The following is a 15,460-nucleotide window of genomic DNA, read 5'->3' on the forward strand; positions in this document are numbered from 1 at the left end:
TAACAAGCATGAGTGATAAAGAGGCAGACATTATACAGCTGCCAAGAGTTACGTTAATGGGCAGAAACATGAATTTCTTAAAATACAAAAAAGAAATAGAGAAAAATGACTGAAGAACAAATTTTCTTTTAAAAGATAAGAACAAAAAACAAGAAAAAATCAGAAACTAACATATGTTCACAACAATCGAAACAAAGGGGCGCACCAATTCTATACAAATTACAAACCAAGATGATCCAAGGAAGCTTATCCCGCTCCCGTAAGAGCAGCAGCAAGCCAGTCTGATGTTAAGGTCTGCATTTCTGACTCAACATGTGAAGGCAAGCAGAGAGGAGTTATTGCTACCTGCACATCATACAAAATACAAGAATCAGCCACTGAAGAAGAGAAATTTCAAGAGAAAAGATGTATAACTCACAAAGCCATTCTCAACAGCCTTGAAATCAAGATCCTCGTCCATATCATCTTGCTCCTTATCCAGGAACTGCAATTAAAACAAATGTGTTTGCTCAGAACTTTATCTGATTTCTCCATCCCTTCACTAAATGATTGAAACTTTTACAGCAAAGAGCCATAATATGTTTATAGTATAAGATATCTCTTTACAATTTTCAATATGGTGTAAGCCAATATAGTCCAGTATTTTTCAAAAAGTACTGTACAACTTATTTACGACTTATATCTGTTCCACTATAGATCGTAGAACTAGGATCATCCTCTGGAAATGATATTTTGGGAGCAACATACTTACGTTGTGGCCCATCAAATGGACGGTATTGGATAATCTAATGGTGAAAGCCATATATTACTCTGAAAAATACTAGACTACACGGGCTTACACCATATAAAACAGTGTTCATGGTAAAGAGAGACAATTCCTGCAGGTTTTTACAGATTTTGAAGTTCAAGCGTTCAAATGGATGGCAATGGTTGGCAAGTAATTACCTCTACATGAAAGCATTTTTTGACAGTTCCTCGTTGAGCATCAGCTTTTCCTGCTTCGCCAATCGATTCTATCTCTACAGTCTTCCTTTGCGCATTAAGGCGCCGTGCTGCCCCCTGGAAGACATAAATTCTTTTGAGGACGAACTCAGATATGCATCTTAGATTCTAGAATATGAAGGGCAACAAGTAATAAAATACTCACAGCTGCAGAGGCATCTCGGCTGAGCTGTGCAAGCTGAAGGCCAAGGCTTTGTTGGTTGGACATGAAATGAGTAGCAGAAGAGTGTCTGTTTGTGGAGACAGCTTGCCAGCTTGGAACAAGCCTCCACAGACTTCGCTTGGTGACTTTGAAGCCCTGTCAAAGCAAGAATTGAATGCAACTTTATCATGAAACAGCACCGATAAGCGGGATAGGGACATAGAATATTAGGAAGATATCAAGGAAAAGATTTTGATCACAAAAACAATATACTATAGACTGATGTGTGCTATCCAAAGATTGATGAGCGTGCAAATAGTATGTCTGAACGAGCTTTTTAGTTGCTAGGACATTAAAATTAGGTGTTGTACTCACGTTGGAAAGTAAGTGCATAGAAAGAGAGACACCATAAAATGACATATCAAGCGTAGGTGGCAATATTTCCAAAAAAAAAAAGGGCTTAGGTGACAAATGACCGCTCTTCCTTTTCCCTCTCTTTCTTTCCTTTTTTCCCCTTGTTTCTTTCCATCTATTTTCTTTCTCTCATTTCTCTTTTCCTCTAGATTTTCATCCAGTGCTTGATTTGTTCACAGATTCAAGAAACAGTCCCACCCACAGTCCATATTCTAAATCAACAGCCATAAACCAATTCCTCTTTCATCGATCTCCAAACTGTTCACAAATCCCAGAAAAACTCATAAACCAGTCCTCTTTCTTGATCTGGCATAGATGGCATAATAATCCAAACCCTTTATCTACCAGTCCTACATCCCAAACCAATCACCCAAAACCCTTTCCAACTATAGAGTATCGACCACCCTAACCCTCCTCCTTACCATTTTGGTTATCTTTAATCTACCCACTCCCAGTCAGCCATCAGTCCCAAAAGTTACAAAATTCCTAGCCTTCACATACAGTCCAAATTCCCTTTCACTCCCCTGATCATCATAAATCAACCTCATTCAGTTGAGCACCATAATTTTGTCCATCACAACTTAGTCCAACTATATCAGTCCAAAATCTGTCATAGTTCATAACAATTCCCAAATCAATCATCAGTCCCAAAATCGTCATAAAAGCCCCTCCTATTGACGCTTACAGTCTACCTAACCAATTCCCCAACCTCCTAAAAACCTTTGTTTTATTCCATTACATCATTACCTTCTATTAAACCCCAAACCTTAGTCTTGTATACCTTAACCCTACAACTGTGATTAAAATCAGCAGTAATCAAGTCAATTTCCCCCCAACCATCCCTATATCAACTGGTATCAGAGCCTAGAATTCTCCTATGGTAATTAGAAGCGGCAGAAGGGCTTACAAGGAGAGACTCACTGATAGCAAAAGAGATGGTTTACTCATTAAGCTATCACAGTGAGATGATATACTTAATAATATGGTAGAGAGGTTCGACACCCTTGAGATGCGCTTGAGGGAGGGAAGAAACTCCTCTACTCAAGGGAATGCTGCAGCTGAAGAGCTTGGAGATTTTGACACGCAAAGAAATGCAAAGCCTGTTGAATTTTTGGCCAACCAGAAAGAAGATCAACCACCTATACCAAACCCTAGGACGATTGTTAGGACCATAGTTACCAGGGTGGGAAAAGAATTCAGGAAACGAAACGTGAAAGGGGAAGGGGAAACGTATGAAAAAAGATACAGGGGAAACGAGAAACGAGAAACAATAGAAAATCGTAGGAGAAACGTCTTAGGAAATGATGTGTTTTTTCCAAAATGATTTTCGAACGTTCCACACATGTTTCCTAAACGTTTCATATGCACTTTCTACGAGTGTTGCATGTGTCATTCACACGTTTACACATTATTTACATAAGTTTTCCATATGTTTCCCATGTGTTTCAAAAACATTTCTCCAATTTTGTATCATATTTTGGAAACGTTTCTGAAACGTGTTTCCCTCACTTTAGGGGAAACGAGTTTCCCAACCGCGAGAAACGCGTTTTATGGGAAACGGGTTTCACACCCGCCCAAGGAGTTTCCGGCAACTATGGTTAGGACTGCACGAGTAAGGAATCAGGTACCCTTAGTCACCTTGAGTGATGAGATAGATGAGATGTTGTTATGGGGCAGACCTAACTATGTTGATTCCATGGGAGATATCACAAAGAAAGTGTGTGTACATGTTCCCGACTTTGGCGGTGATATATATCTTCTATTAAGGATATTTCGACTGAGATGACATGACAGAAGACCGGAGGGTCAGAGTTGCTAGGATGAAATTGGTAGGGCATGCCAAAGTATGGTGGAGAAAGCTGGAGAGGAAACAACACAAGTTAGGGCAACCGCCTCTTACCCTTTGGAAGGAGATGAGAATGCATCTTGTTAAAGTATAAAAGATAAATAACGCCTTTCTCCAACAGCGTAAGCTTTTAGAGAAGTTGGTTAGTTAACATGGTATCACTGTATCAGAGCCAAAGGTCTCGAGTTCAAACCTCCCGGATAGCAAAAATTCACATGCGATGGTTGGCCCAAAGTGGGACCACATGGTTTGCCAAGTGGGCCAAACATGCGGGGGAGTGTTAAAGTATAAAAGATAAATAACGCCTTTCTCCAACAGCTTAAGCTTTTAGAGAAGTTGGTTAGTTAACACATCTCAAAGCCAAGTACTTACCATTTGACTCTCAAGATGAGCTCTATGATCAGATGGTTACCTTCTGGCAAGATAACTTGTCTGCCACCGATTAAATGAGAAAGTTTGATGAGTTGTCTATTTGGTGTGAGACTTTTGAGGATGCAAGACAAATCCTTTCTTGTTTTAAGAATGGGCTGAGATTTGGAATTTGCAAGGAAATGGATCCCGCGCGCGCACCCACCCCTACCCACCCACAACCACACCCACGCACACACACCCAATCCCAAGATTGTAATCGTCCATGAAATCTATGCTGTCATGCGAGGTGGTAACTGTAACTAAAATCACTGAATCCACGGACATCTTCATCTATCCATTCTGGGGGTGCAGTTATTATCTCCAAACACCAATCTATCCAGCTATTCTCTCGGATTGTTGGTCCCAATGCCGCCCTCACTTTGAAAGGAAGGCCTTCTAGGTGCCAGAGTCTTCAGATTTTCAGGGCGAAGATAAAACCATTTCTTCTCTGGCCACGCACGCAGATCCAGAAGAACCATGTCTATCCTTTTGTCTATTAAGTGGATATTCTTTTAAATACCTTAGACTGTGGAGTGGTCCTTTCCAAGAGTAATCTTTTTTAGATAACTCAACCATTTTACTTTCGACTTCTATTAGTTTAGAAGTGTTAAGCCAGAAAAGATCATAGACGATTGGGCAGCAGCCAACTGTCTAACTCTCCTGATTTATTCTCACTTAGGAAAACAAGGAGCGTATGAGTTCCTGAAAGGAACTATGCAACGAAATGTTGCTGCCTTTTGGAACCTCATAATGGATAACCCAAAGGTTGTTGAAGAAGTAAAGCCAAGCAGAACCCCTGCAAAGGCATAGGCATCGCTATCTATGATGAAAACCCTCATCCATGGATCAAAGGCGGACAGAACACTGAGTCTCCTCAGGGTTTTTGCGACAGTGTTACCGAAACAACTCGGGACAGCCATCGCACAGTTACTTGGAAAGATAAAGGCTAAAAAGAACCTTTGTAGTTTTCCAACAGATATGACATCTAGTGGATTTAGTATATTAGCCAAGTGATTCTCAGAGTGGTCTGATTTGTGTGTTTTAAATAGATTAGCAGATCTTTCTATGTGTGCGTTAACCAATCTCCACTATCTGAAAAACCAGATATCTGAGCTAACACAGCAAAGTAAGCTTAGCACTACTAAACTAATAGAAGTCGAAAGTAAAATGGCTGAGGTGGAAACCCCACTGGAAAAGGAAGTTTAAGGGTAAGAAACCCTTTAAACCTGAAGGAAGATACCGCCTCAAGGTTACGAAAGTAGACCACCTTGTCCGATGGGGAAACCACCCTCAAAGTGCAAGTGCTGACTTTGCCATATGCAAATGAGTGTCCTGTCCCGTTTTTCCTTTTTTGAGGGGGAACCTTACCCTACTCAAAGTTAAACCGTGTCATGGACCACCTACAAAGCATTCCATGTATAAGTATAAATAGATTAGTAGATCTTTCTATGTGTGCGTTAACCGATCTCCATTATCTGAAAAACCAGATAACTGAGCTAACACAGGAAAGTAAGCTTAACACTCCACTCCATCTGGTTTTTGTCTCTTCATGACGATCTATGTGGGATTACATGTTGGGTACACGAGTTGAGGGAGAAATTTTAGAAAAATACTTTGCTGCAAAGAAATCATCATCCACCACCCATTCCCCCTCCTCCTTTCTAAATATAAACATCTCCTATATTCCCGGTATTATCCAAGCATAGGTCTCCTTTTTGAAGAAGAAGAAGCAGAAGATAACAACTATATTAAAAAAGAAAAAGATTACAACGAATTATAATTGGGCAACAAAGGCTTGGCATACACAAGGGATCACAACACTCCCAATTTAGCAAGCTTGTCAGCAAGATCATTGGCTGACCTAAGAATGTAAGAGCACACAATCTCCCTCCCCCTCGTCATCAATAATCTCGTCAAACATATCTTCTTTTATTCTTGGTTGTTTCCCACCACAGCTTTCCCTAAACCCCGCTCCACACTCCTACACATAAAAAAACTTGTTTCCCACCATAGCCCTCATTAGAAGCTCATCAGGGTTCATGCAAAAATAAAACCTATAGTAAGAGGTGGGAATGGGAATTTGGGAACCTCTAAACAAATATTCGGTAACCAATCTATGACATAACATGCTTCCCTATAGACATGGAGAACCCTAAAATCAACAAAGACAAATATTCCATAATCATCAAAGAACATTGAATGGGTTTCCCTCAACAAATGGAAAAAATTGGGGCCAATCTAAGACGATGATTTGCCTTACTTTTGTAACAGGGTGCAAATCACCACTTAAATTTAAAAGTAGCAACAAAGAAATAAATTTACACATCATCATGAAGAATCCCATTGAAGTAGTTCTTGGGCCTTGATACCAAAATAACCATTCATCTAATCACACGCCAGTCTAATATGCAAATTGGAAACCTCCTAGTTTTCTTTTTAGTTTAGAAATTGTTTGTGAGGAAAATATAAATACAAAGGATTCAACCCCATTTGAGACAATCATTGAACATTCAAAACTTTCCACTAATGCTTCAACATAAGTAAAACAACTGATAAATTATCATTAAGTAGTAGGGTTAAAAAAATTCATACTAACCACATAAAACTAAACCCTCCCTGATCAACTTCAACCTCCTAACATATTGTACTCCACTAGAATAAGATCCCAAAAAATCAATCATTTAAATAATAATTCCAAGTCCACTGAAAACTCCTTACCATGTTTACAAGATTTGTGTCCCGGCCATCCATGATCAAAAGATGTAAGAATAAAACGAGGCATCTTACGTATTATTCAACCAAACATCACTAGTCACCCCTCATGCATGGAAATTTAGACATTCAACGTTTGTTTAACATGGAAAAAAAAAATCCAAAAGGAACCTCCCTATTAACATCCCGTCACAATGAAAGAGCCCCACAAAATCCATCCAAGTAGTCAAAAATAGTGAATTTTTTAAATGTTGGCTGATAGTTACCCATCCTTTATGGACAAAACAATGTTTTTTCTTATGTTGATTGGTACTATGGACAAAACAATGTTTTAATACTAACTTTTCACAAGTCCATGAATTCAATGATATCAGGACTTTAAGAATCACAATCGAACCAGGAATCGACATGATGCTTTTTCCTTTTGTTGATTGGTATGGACAAAACAATGTTTTTTTCTTCTGCTGATTGGTATGGAGAAAATAATGTTTTAATAATACATTTACTAAATTTTCACAAGTCCAGTAACTCAATGATATCAGCAGTTTAAGCATCACAATCGTACCAGTATTCAACATAAACAAAAATAAAAAGATTAGGATAAGTAACTTTGATGCAACGGATACCCATAGGTCCTTCAAACCAGAAATAGGAGAAGGAAGGATGGCCTTAAAGGAGATTTTTTATGAGTTTTGGTGATTTTTAGTTGTATTTTTGTGATAGTTTTATTGTGTTTTAGAAAGTCCGTATTTTGGAAAAGGATGGGAACATTTAAAGCCTCTAGAGTTTCTGTTGTGAATTTTAACTAGAAATAGTTTAAACTAGAAAGTAATATAACAGGAGAATTGGGTTTGTTTAGGACTGTTTCAAAAGCGTTTTAAAGTTAGAAAGTGTGTAGTAAAGATCTAGAATTTTTGCGTCTAGGAAGAAAAGTGTTCTGGAGATTAAATTAGTCTATTTATGTGATGAAAGCCACTTTTTTAGGGAGATATCGGTTAATTACGAAAATGAAAGTTTAATGCAAGAAGTTTTACTCTTTTCTACGTTGCTCTCTTTGAGGCAGAACATATCCTGCTCTCTTTCTTGTCTTCGATTGAGGTATTAGTTTGGTTTTGTTTAGGTTTGAATAAGTTTGAAATGTGTGATTATTATTCTATGTCAGTTGCACCGACCTCTTTCCAAGCTATAATGCATTAATGGCTAACAACCTCGACTACGTCTCCCATCTTAAACAAAAACCTAAGAGGTGGATTTCTTTCTCGTGTTCAACAAATCATATGGCCTAAGAGGGAAGAAGAAAAGCCTGAATTTTCTAAAACCCAGCCCCCATCCATGTTCCACAACCATGCAAATAAATTTTCTGCCCGCTCTCATCTCCTCGGCACTAGGAACTCTTCAGAACTTTCACGCCTGTGAATGAATTCCTATAGATAGACACAAATTATACGTGATTGAACATTTGGACGATTAGCGGCAATTTTTCACTAGAAATTCTTCGGACCTTTCATGCCTATGAATGAACTCCTATAGATAGACATAAATTAAACATGGTTGAAATTTTGGATGATTGGATGCATTTTTTCATATGCCTTTCACATATAATAATGAACAGTAGAAAAAGTAACAATCGCATACAAAGACACGAATATCATAAATAAATATAACCATATCTATACTATATTATAAAGCAAAGCCCCCCTCCAACTTTTTTTTGGCTCTTAGAGAAGGGGCATTCTTAAAAAATGTAAAGAAAATTATTTTAACAGTACATTGAATATAAACTTGTCAAGATATAAACATGCTCAGAATATAAACAAGCAAAATTTCAATGAGATTTAAATGACGACAAAAAAATAAAGTATAGCTACATTGTTGCAAAAGGTAAGGTAACATTAAAATGAACTTAAGTACATAAGTGTATATGTTGACCATAACATAACAATCAGCCAACAAAATTGGACCTATGTATGATGGATGTCCAAATATATTTTCAACATTGCCAATAAAATCTGGAATAGAAGAGCCGAAAGAAAAAAAACCTTGTTTGTAGAAGGACATGTAGGAACTTCTATAGTCAGTGAACAGCTTTTAGGGAAAATGTCCTTCTCGATATCCCTGATCGCAGCATGTATCAATGGTAGACAAACATCAACCGCATCCTTGAAATCACTTTCGCGGTTTTCATCCTTCTTCCTAACAAGAGGTTCAAACAAATCCATCACAGATACATATACATACATATATAGAAATTACATGAAAATATAAAAAAAATTAGGCATTAACAAGGAGATTTCAATTCACCAATTCAACGAAATTGATAGAGAAGGTACACCACAGATTAAAGCTTCTCTAGCTCCGGCAACAGCACCTGAGTAGAAGCTGCATGAATTTTAATATAATAAGACAAGGGGAAAACATACAAAAACGAAACAAGCAGGAGGCAAATGCACCACAGATTAGGACTACATAGAGATTAAAATAATAAACACACAATGGTACTAAAAAATAAAAAATAAAAAACAGATTACAATGACGCAAATGCAAAATTAAAGGAGTAGATTCTACACTGAACTTCTATCAATCTATGGAAGCAAAAACTTGTACTATGTGAAGCAACAAAGGACCTTTCATACTTACAGGTGATGACCACAACTTGCTCCCTTGTTAATTCCACTGATTACCTGGATGTTAAATCACAGTCATATATCACCATCACAATAGAAATAACACATAGTTAGCTGCTAACTATCCTTTCTTTTGCAGTTATGTACAAACCATACCAGGGCAGGCTTCGACCAAGAGAACAATGCTCCAGAGAGAGCTAAAGAGACGCAGTCGGCAGGAGTTCCTATTCATCAATCAACATCCCAAAATTAATCAAAGAGTAAAAACTATTTACATTTAAAAAAAAAAAAAAAACTGATCCAAAATTCTAATTTAGCAAGCAGTATTCTAATTAGTGATAAACCAGGTCCAGGTTATCAGAAACACACAAAAAAATAGAAAATTTCGGCAAATTAGCAGTGGAATTAACCAAAAAGTCCCTACAGAATCAACCAAAAAAAATTCATTCTTATTATAATCCCGGCAATCCAATATCCTGATCCAAGATAAAACAGTTCCAGGTTATCTAAAACACAAGATACAATAATAAGTCCCTGTTTGGATTGCAGGAATCTTATGGAAAATGTAGAATGGAAAAATATTTCTAAAAGTCGCTACTTTTTTTATACACAAAGAAAGATAACTTGAACCAACCCTATTCAATTTTTACTCAAGAGTGACCTTCAATTTATGATCATATCATTTCCCTCTAAATCATGGAATGAAAAAAAAATCCCAAGAGAAAATTTTCATCAGTAATGTTTTTCTTGCAATCCAAACAAGGCGTAAAATAAAAATTCTGCAGGAAGGTGATTATACCAGAAACTTCATAAGCCATGGCGCCATTAACTTCAGCAGAGCTCACTTCAAGTGTCCTACCAAGCGTAATCGAGTGCCCCGAAACCGATTTATCCCTTCATCCATAAGACCCAGAAAAAAATAAGAACTCTAGACACCCAAATTGAAAAATAAAATAAAATAAAAAGTAAGGAAAGCCCTACGATTGAGGCGCGCACACATGAACATTGCATTGCCCTTCACGGACCAGGGCATCTACGAGGATTGTAAGGCCAGGCGATTCGATTCCATCCCCATTTGTCAAAAGAACAATTGGTTTTGAATTTGAACTGTCTTTCACTGAATCTGTCTCAATTGAATTTGAACCTTCTGATTGTTCAGATTTCGAGTGTTCTTCTTCACTGTCTCCTTTCCTACTTATGAGAACTTGTTGAAGATTTGAAACTAGTGAAGGAGGCAAGTAGTTGTTCTTTATAGAAGTCGTCATAAAGAAGCAAATAGAGACACAAATGATCAAAACCCTAGAAAAACTCAGGCAAGGTGGCCAGAAAGGAAAAGAAGATAAAAATGAGAGAAATTGAGACCGACACAAGTTACAAAACCCTAGAAAAATAAAAAAGGAGAGGTACCCAGAAATGGAAAAGAGCTTTAAAAAGGCTCTGATATAGAGAGGAGAGCGATCAGACAGTTCCAAAGAGAAACAGAACCAGACCCAAGTTTCAAAACCCTAAAAAAATTCACAAGGAAAGGTGCCCACAAAAAGGAAAGCGCTTAAACGGGCGCTATAAGAGGAAGAAGAGTTAGAAAAGGAGAAACCGGGTCTCTCGTGTTTGTTTTTTTTTTTTTTTTTTTTTTTAAGAGGAGAAGGAGAGGGATTGCTTGTTCCAAATAGAAGGAGAAAGGATAAAATGATGCATTCCTTTGTTCTCTGTACAGTTTTTCTTTTTTATACTTTTGGCAAGGGAAGTTGAGACTTTAGACCCCAAAAGGGGGGCAAAAGCAGCAGAACCATAAAACTTATACAGAGACTCCCATACCTAGGATTAAACTCTCCATCCTTCCCTACATTCATTCCACTATGTTGATCACATCTATCACAAACACATACGTACATGAGAAAACGTTTCCAACACATATGTGTAGATAAGTCATCTGCACACTAGCTTAAACTACAGTGGGGGCCACATTATTTGGGTGATCCAAACCATTCATTTTTAAGGCCCTCACATAGATAGGGTGTCCATAAAAAATCAGATCCATAGGATCATCCTAACCATTCGAACTGTAGAGGCAAAAAATTGACTAATTTGTGAAGGTTTAAAAACATCCATTTTACCTCCACAAATCATAGGGTTGGGATGATCCTATGGATCTGATTTTTTGTAGACACCCTATCTATGTGAGGACCTTTAAAATGGATGGCTTGGATCACCCAAACAATGTGGGCCCCACTGTATTTTAAGCTAGTGTGTAGAGAACTCTTTACACATATGTGTAGGAACCGTTTTCTCTATGTATAAGAGAAAACGTTTCCTACACATATGTGTAGATAAGTTATCTACACACTAGCTTAAACTACAGTGGGGGCCACATTATTTGGGTGATCCATTTATGTCCAACACCCAAATGGGCTTGTTAAGGCCCAGCCCGTCTAAGTTTAACAATTATGGCCCAGGAGCTGACTCTTAATAGGCACACCAGAGTATTTCAACTTTGGGTCTCGAAAGTAAAACCCAACAGGCCCACCTTCATTAATTATTAATTTATTAAAGAATATGCTACTTATTTTTTAATAAATGAATGTATACTCGTACAATTGTCACGTGAAAATATCGATCAAATTTCGGTATTTAAGAAATTTCCTTCAAGGCCCATACTTTGTTTCAAACTCAATAGTACCTGCATTTCTAAAGCAAATATAAACTTGAAAGCTAGCAGGCTCTCTATGGATTTGCATGTTATTTCTGCTTTTAAGATCATGCCCACCCATATGTAAGTGTAAGCACCTCATTTTGTACAAAAAAATAGAACCAAGAAAGCCACTTCCTGAGCGTTCAAATCCCAAAGGCAAAGTCCTCAAGAGAGTCTGAATCGAATGGTACCTGGACAGCCGAACTCCACCTTCATGGACCTCACTGTTAGGTCTAAAATTGGTAACAGGTTATGGTAGGGCCGGAAGCGCTGATCTGGGCCTGAAGGGCTGATCTTGCAAGTCACACCTGAAAGGCTAGGGGAGTCCTGCGCTGCACAAGGGCACAGACAAGAAGAGAAAGGGTCAGAGGACCAACCCGGAGTGGTGCTCCGGACGGGCGCTTCGACACTCAAGTCAGTATGAGCAGGAGTGCAGAGCAATGTCAGAGCAAAAGGCTTAGGGTTTTGATTTCAGATCCCTCACCTTAGCACAAGTGAAGGCTATTTATAGTGATTCTGAGCCACCTGTCAAGGACAGGTGGTGGCCCCTGTATGGACCAGGTCTCATACCTAGGAGGGGCAGGTGGAAGTCCATGATTGGTCCAGGTGTCACTCCTAGCAGGGACAGGTGTTGGCTTTGCAGTAGTCCCTGTGAGGGCCACGTGTCAGCAGCCAATTGGTTGCTGAGTTCGGACCCATCAGTGCTGAGTTCGGACCCCATCACTCACCCCTCCTCAAAAACCACCTAGGTAGATATGTTCCCATCGGACACCACTGACCATCATCACGCCTGAAAATGCCTAAAAAGTTGGGCGTCTGAATGGATTGTGGCCCTGTTCCAGTCCTTTTCCAACCCGAATATAAATAGGGGATCAACGCTTAGGAAAAGGATTGAATTTTAAAAAGAGAAGTCATAAATACACTAGAGGTGCGGCTACAGGAAGAAAAGAAGATAGTGAATATATCACTAGTATAAAAAGATTAGTCATAAATACACTAGAGTGGTAGCTTGAGGAAGAAAAGAGGGTGAAAAATCACTTCCTTGAAAAAATATAATGTAAAGAGAAGAGTGTATTAATTAAAGAAGGGAGTGCGGTTATCATTTACCTAAATATATAATATAGGCAACTGATAGTTGCACTACCATATTTGATAAGGAGACGAACTCACCTTGTCTTTTTTCTTCTAAATTGGCTATTGAGAGGTTTTTGGGAATTGTGTAGCTTTTGAAAGCAGGTTAAATAATAATAGACAAGTAAAGAAGTCTTCTACTTTGCTTTATTTTCAAAAAAGTGCTTCTAGTTTGACAATTTACAAATGGAGATGATATTTTCACTCCCTCTGCCTTACTAATGCGCTCAGCTTGTAACGTGATTTGACGTGAAAAGTGGGCAACTTTGATGCTTTTTGACTTTAAATCACGTTATAAGGAGGGCGCAGCCCTGTTGCAAATTGTGTTGTCACATTTGAGTGAATCTTGTAAATCCCATAATCTTGTGGCCAAAATACCTATGGTAGATTTTTGGGAAATGATTTCTGCACTCCAATGTTTTGATAAACATGCGCTCCAACTTCTGTCGTGTAGTATTTAAAGGGCTATCAGAGGAATATTACGGTTCTCAAAAGGCTCTTAAAGACCTTTAAATACTACATGACAAACATGTGGAGCGCATGTTTATCAAAACATTGGAGAGCTTAAATCATTTCCCTTTTACTATTAAAAGAAACAAAATGTTCATCTACGTGAAAAGACAAAAATTAGCTCTGAAAAATACCAAAATACTCGTGACACTCAAAAGATATGTTTTGATGTGATGGGTTTCACAAACTCAACTCAAACCATGCATTAGGGTGGGGCCCACCATTTTACACCTCATGTTTTGATGGGTGGGGTCCCTTTAATGATTTGATAGGGTGGGTCCCACTAGCTCAACTCAAAACTATGCATCTAGTGGGGGCCATCATTTGACCTCATTCTTTGATAGCGTCGGTCTCACGGTATCTATTTGAGTCTACGCATACGGTGAGGCCCATTATTTTACACCTCATGCTTTGATACGAGCATCACAAGGTAATTTGATATTTTTACAAGGTAATATTCATCTTTTCACATATATTTGGACATTTTGGTCTTTTATGAGCCAAAAAATGTATGCAGGTAACAAATTTAGGGCATGACCTGATTTGCAAAATTCCCTAGAAGTGACGAATCTATTTGTAAATTGTCAAAGTATAATACTTCTTTTGCAAACAAGGCAAAGTAGAATACTTCTTTTGCAAAAAAACCTCTATATTTATATTCTAATACAAGGATTAATCCGAAGTAACACAAACACCGACGCGAATGTACATGTTTATCCCTCTCCAAGCATACATACATGAATATGGCATGGCCTCTTGTTATTTATCATGTATGATGTTATCGTTGAAATAGATAGAAAGATGATATGTAGTAATGGAAGTGATATATTCGCCCCCTAGTGTATTTACAACTACTCTTTTTACACTAAAAGGGGTGGCCCGTGGTAGAAAAGGTGGCAAATATATCATTTCTCAGTAGTAAATGGATATTAAAAGAAGGGGCCAACCATTAGCCTTTTCCACGTTTAGGACGTGCTTTCCCCTCCTAACAAAAAAATATTTGAAAAGTGCCTCTTGTTTTTTTTTTATGAAAAGACCCCAAGACAGTTTGAATGTTAAGTAGGGTAGAATTTTGATTAACATATTCTATGTTTCATATTATCTTCCATGTATATGAATATAAAACTTTGATGGACACTCCTAGTGGATCTGATCGGAACCTGATCAGCACCATATAAACTGTTCAATCTTTAAACTTTAACATAAACCATTGATCCTTTGTTCCGATGATCAAGGACCCCACTCAAGTTTTGATATTGAGAAGATAAAAGTTCTAGTTTAGAAGGTAAGAAGGTAAAAATTATTGCGTATATACTTGACTCACCTCAACTCACCTCTGCCTGGCCGAGTTCCTGTTCGAGTATGCATCTTGTCCTATCAAGTCAAATCAAAACTCCTTATGACAACCTTTCTAAGGACAGTGTCTACAGAATACATGGTTGGGCCACACCGAGTCGACTTGGATTTGCCCTGCATTTGCTTTTTGGAACACGTACTGGATAATACTATGAACCAACACAAGCAATGGACGTAGGTTAACCCTGGCCAAAAATAATATTGCTAACTATCAGATGCCCTCATTTTCTAAAAGAAATGGGACCCACTCGTTTTGATATGGAGATTAAAACACAATGCGGGTCCCATTCTTTGAGTCAATGAGAACTGTTGCACTTAAATATGGACGGACTCTCGAAAGAGAGCCCGTGCTGAAATGGCTCTAGAAGAACGACTTGCACACATAGAAACCCATGGAAATGAGGGATGGAGCTGGACACTGAGGGGAACTCTCCAATACTTAAGTCAGATGCGGCCCCTTTAAGTTTGTATCCTTTTTATTGACCGGAGTCCCAAGCCTAAAGAATCTTGCCTTTCTAGGACTCTTTCATGGAATATCTCATTCCAAGTTTATCTCTTGAGGCGGTTTCCCATTTCTAAAAGGATCCAAGCAGTGAAATTACCCTCCTGCCCCTACCGTCTTC

The 15,460-nt window shown here is 38.3% G+C and overlaps 1 protein-coding gene across 1 annotated transcript; it reads right to left on the reverse strand.

The window, feature by feature from the left end:
* LOC143846109 (uncharacterized) lies at window positions 1–10,961 on the reverse strand. The gene is made up of 10 exons (XM_077354526.1): window positions 10,133–10,961; window positions 9,951–10,045; window positions 9,308–9,375; window positions 9,165–9,208; window positions 8,829–8,906; window positions 8,567–8,720; window positions 1,148–1,300; window positions 946–1,059; window positions 419–484; window positions 1–345 (listed from the first exon to the last, which is right to left on the reverse strand). Exons 1-10 carry the CDS (start codon window positions 10,414–10,416, stop codon window positions 247–249), a joined length of 1,155 nt encoding a protein of 384 aa, XP_077210641.1. The 5' UTR covers window positions 10,417–10,961; the 3' UTR covers window positions 1–246.
* Window positions 10,962–15,460: the final 4,499 nt, after the last annotated feature.

This window comes from Tasmannia lanceolata, unplaced genomic scaffold (assembly GCF_043159265.1).
Source record: "Tasmannia lanceolata isolate RefF3 unplaced genomic scaffold, GAP_Taslan_0.1 ptg000015l, whole genome shotgun sequence".
Lineage (NCBI taxonomy): Eukaryota > Viridiplantae > Streptophyta > Magnoliopsida > Canellales > Winteraceae > Tasmannia > Tasmannia lanceolata.

Coding starts and splice junctions, on each gene's coding strand:
- LOC143846109 (XM_077354526.1), bottom strand. CDS start 10,416: ATGACGACTTCTATAAAGAACAACTACTTGCCTCCTTCACTAGTTTCA. Junction 9,376..9,950: donor CATGGCTTATGAAGTTTCTG/GTATAATCACCT, acceptor ATTGATGAATAG/GAACTCCTGCCGACTGCGTC. Junction 485..945: donor AAAAATGCTTTCATGTAGAG/GTAATTACTTGC, acceptor TTTTAATTGCAG/TTCCTGGATAAGGAGCAAGA.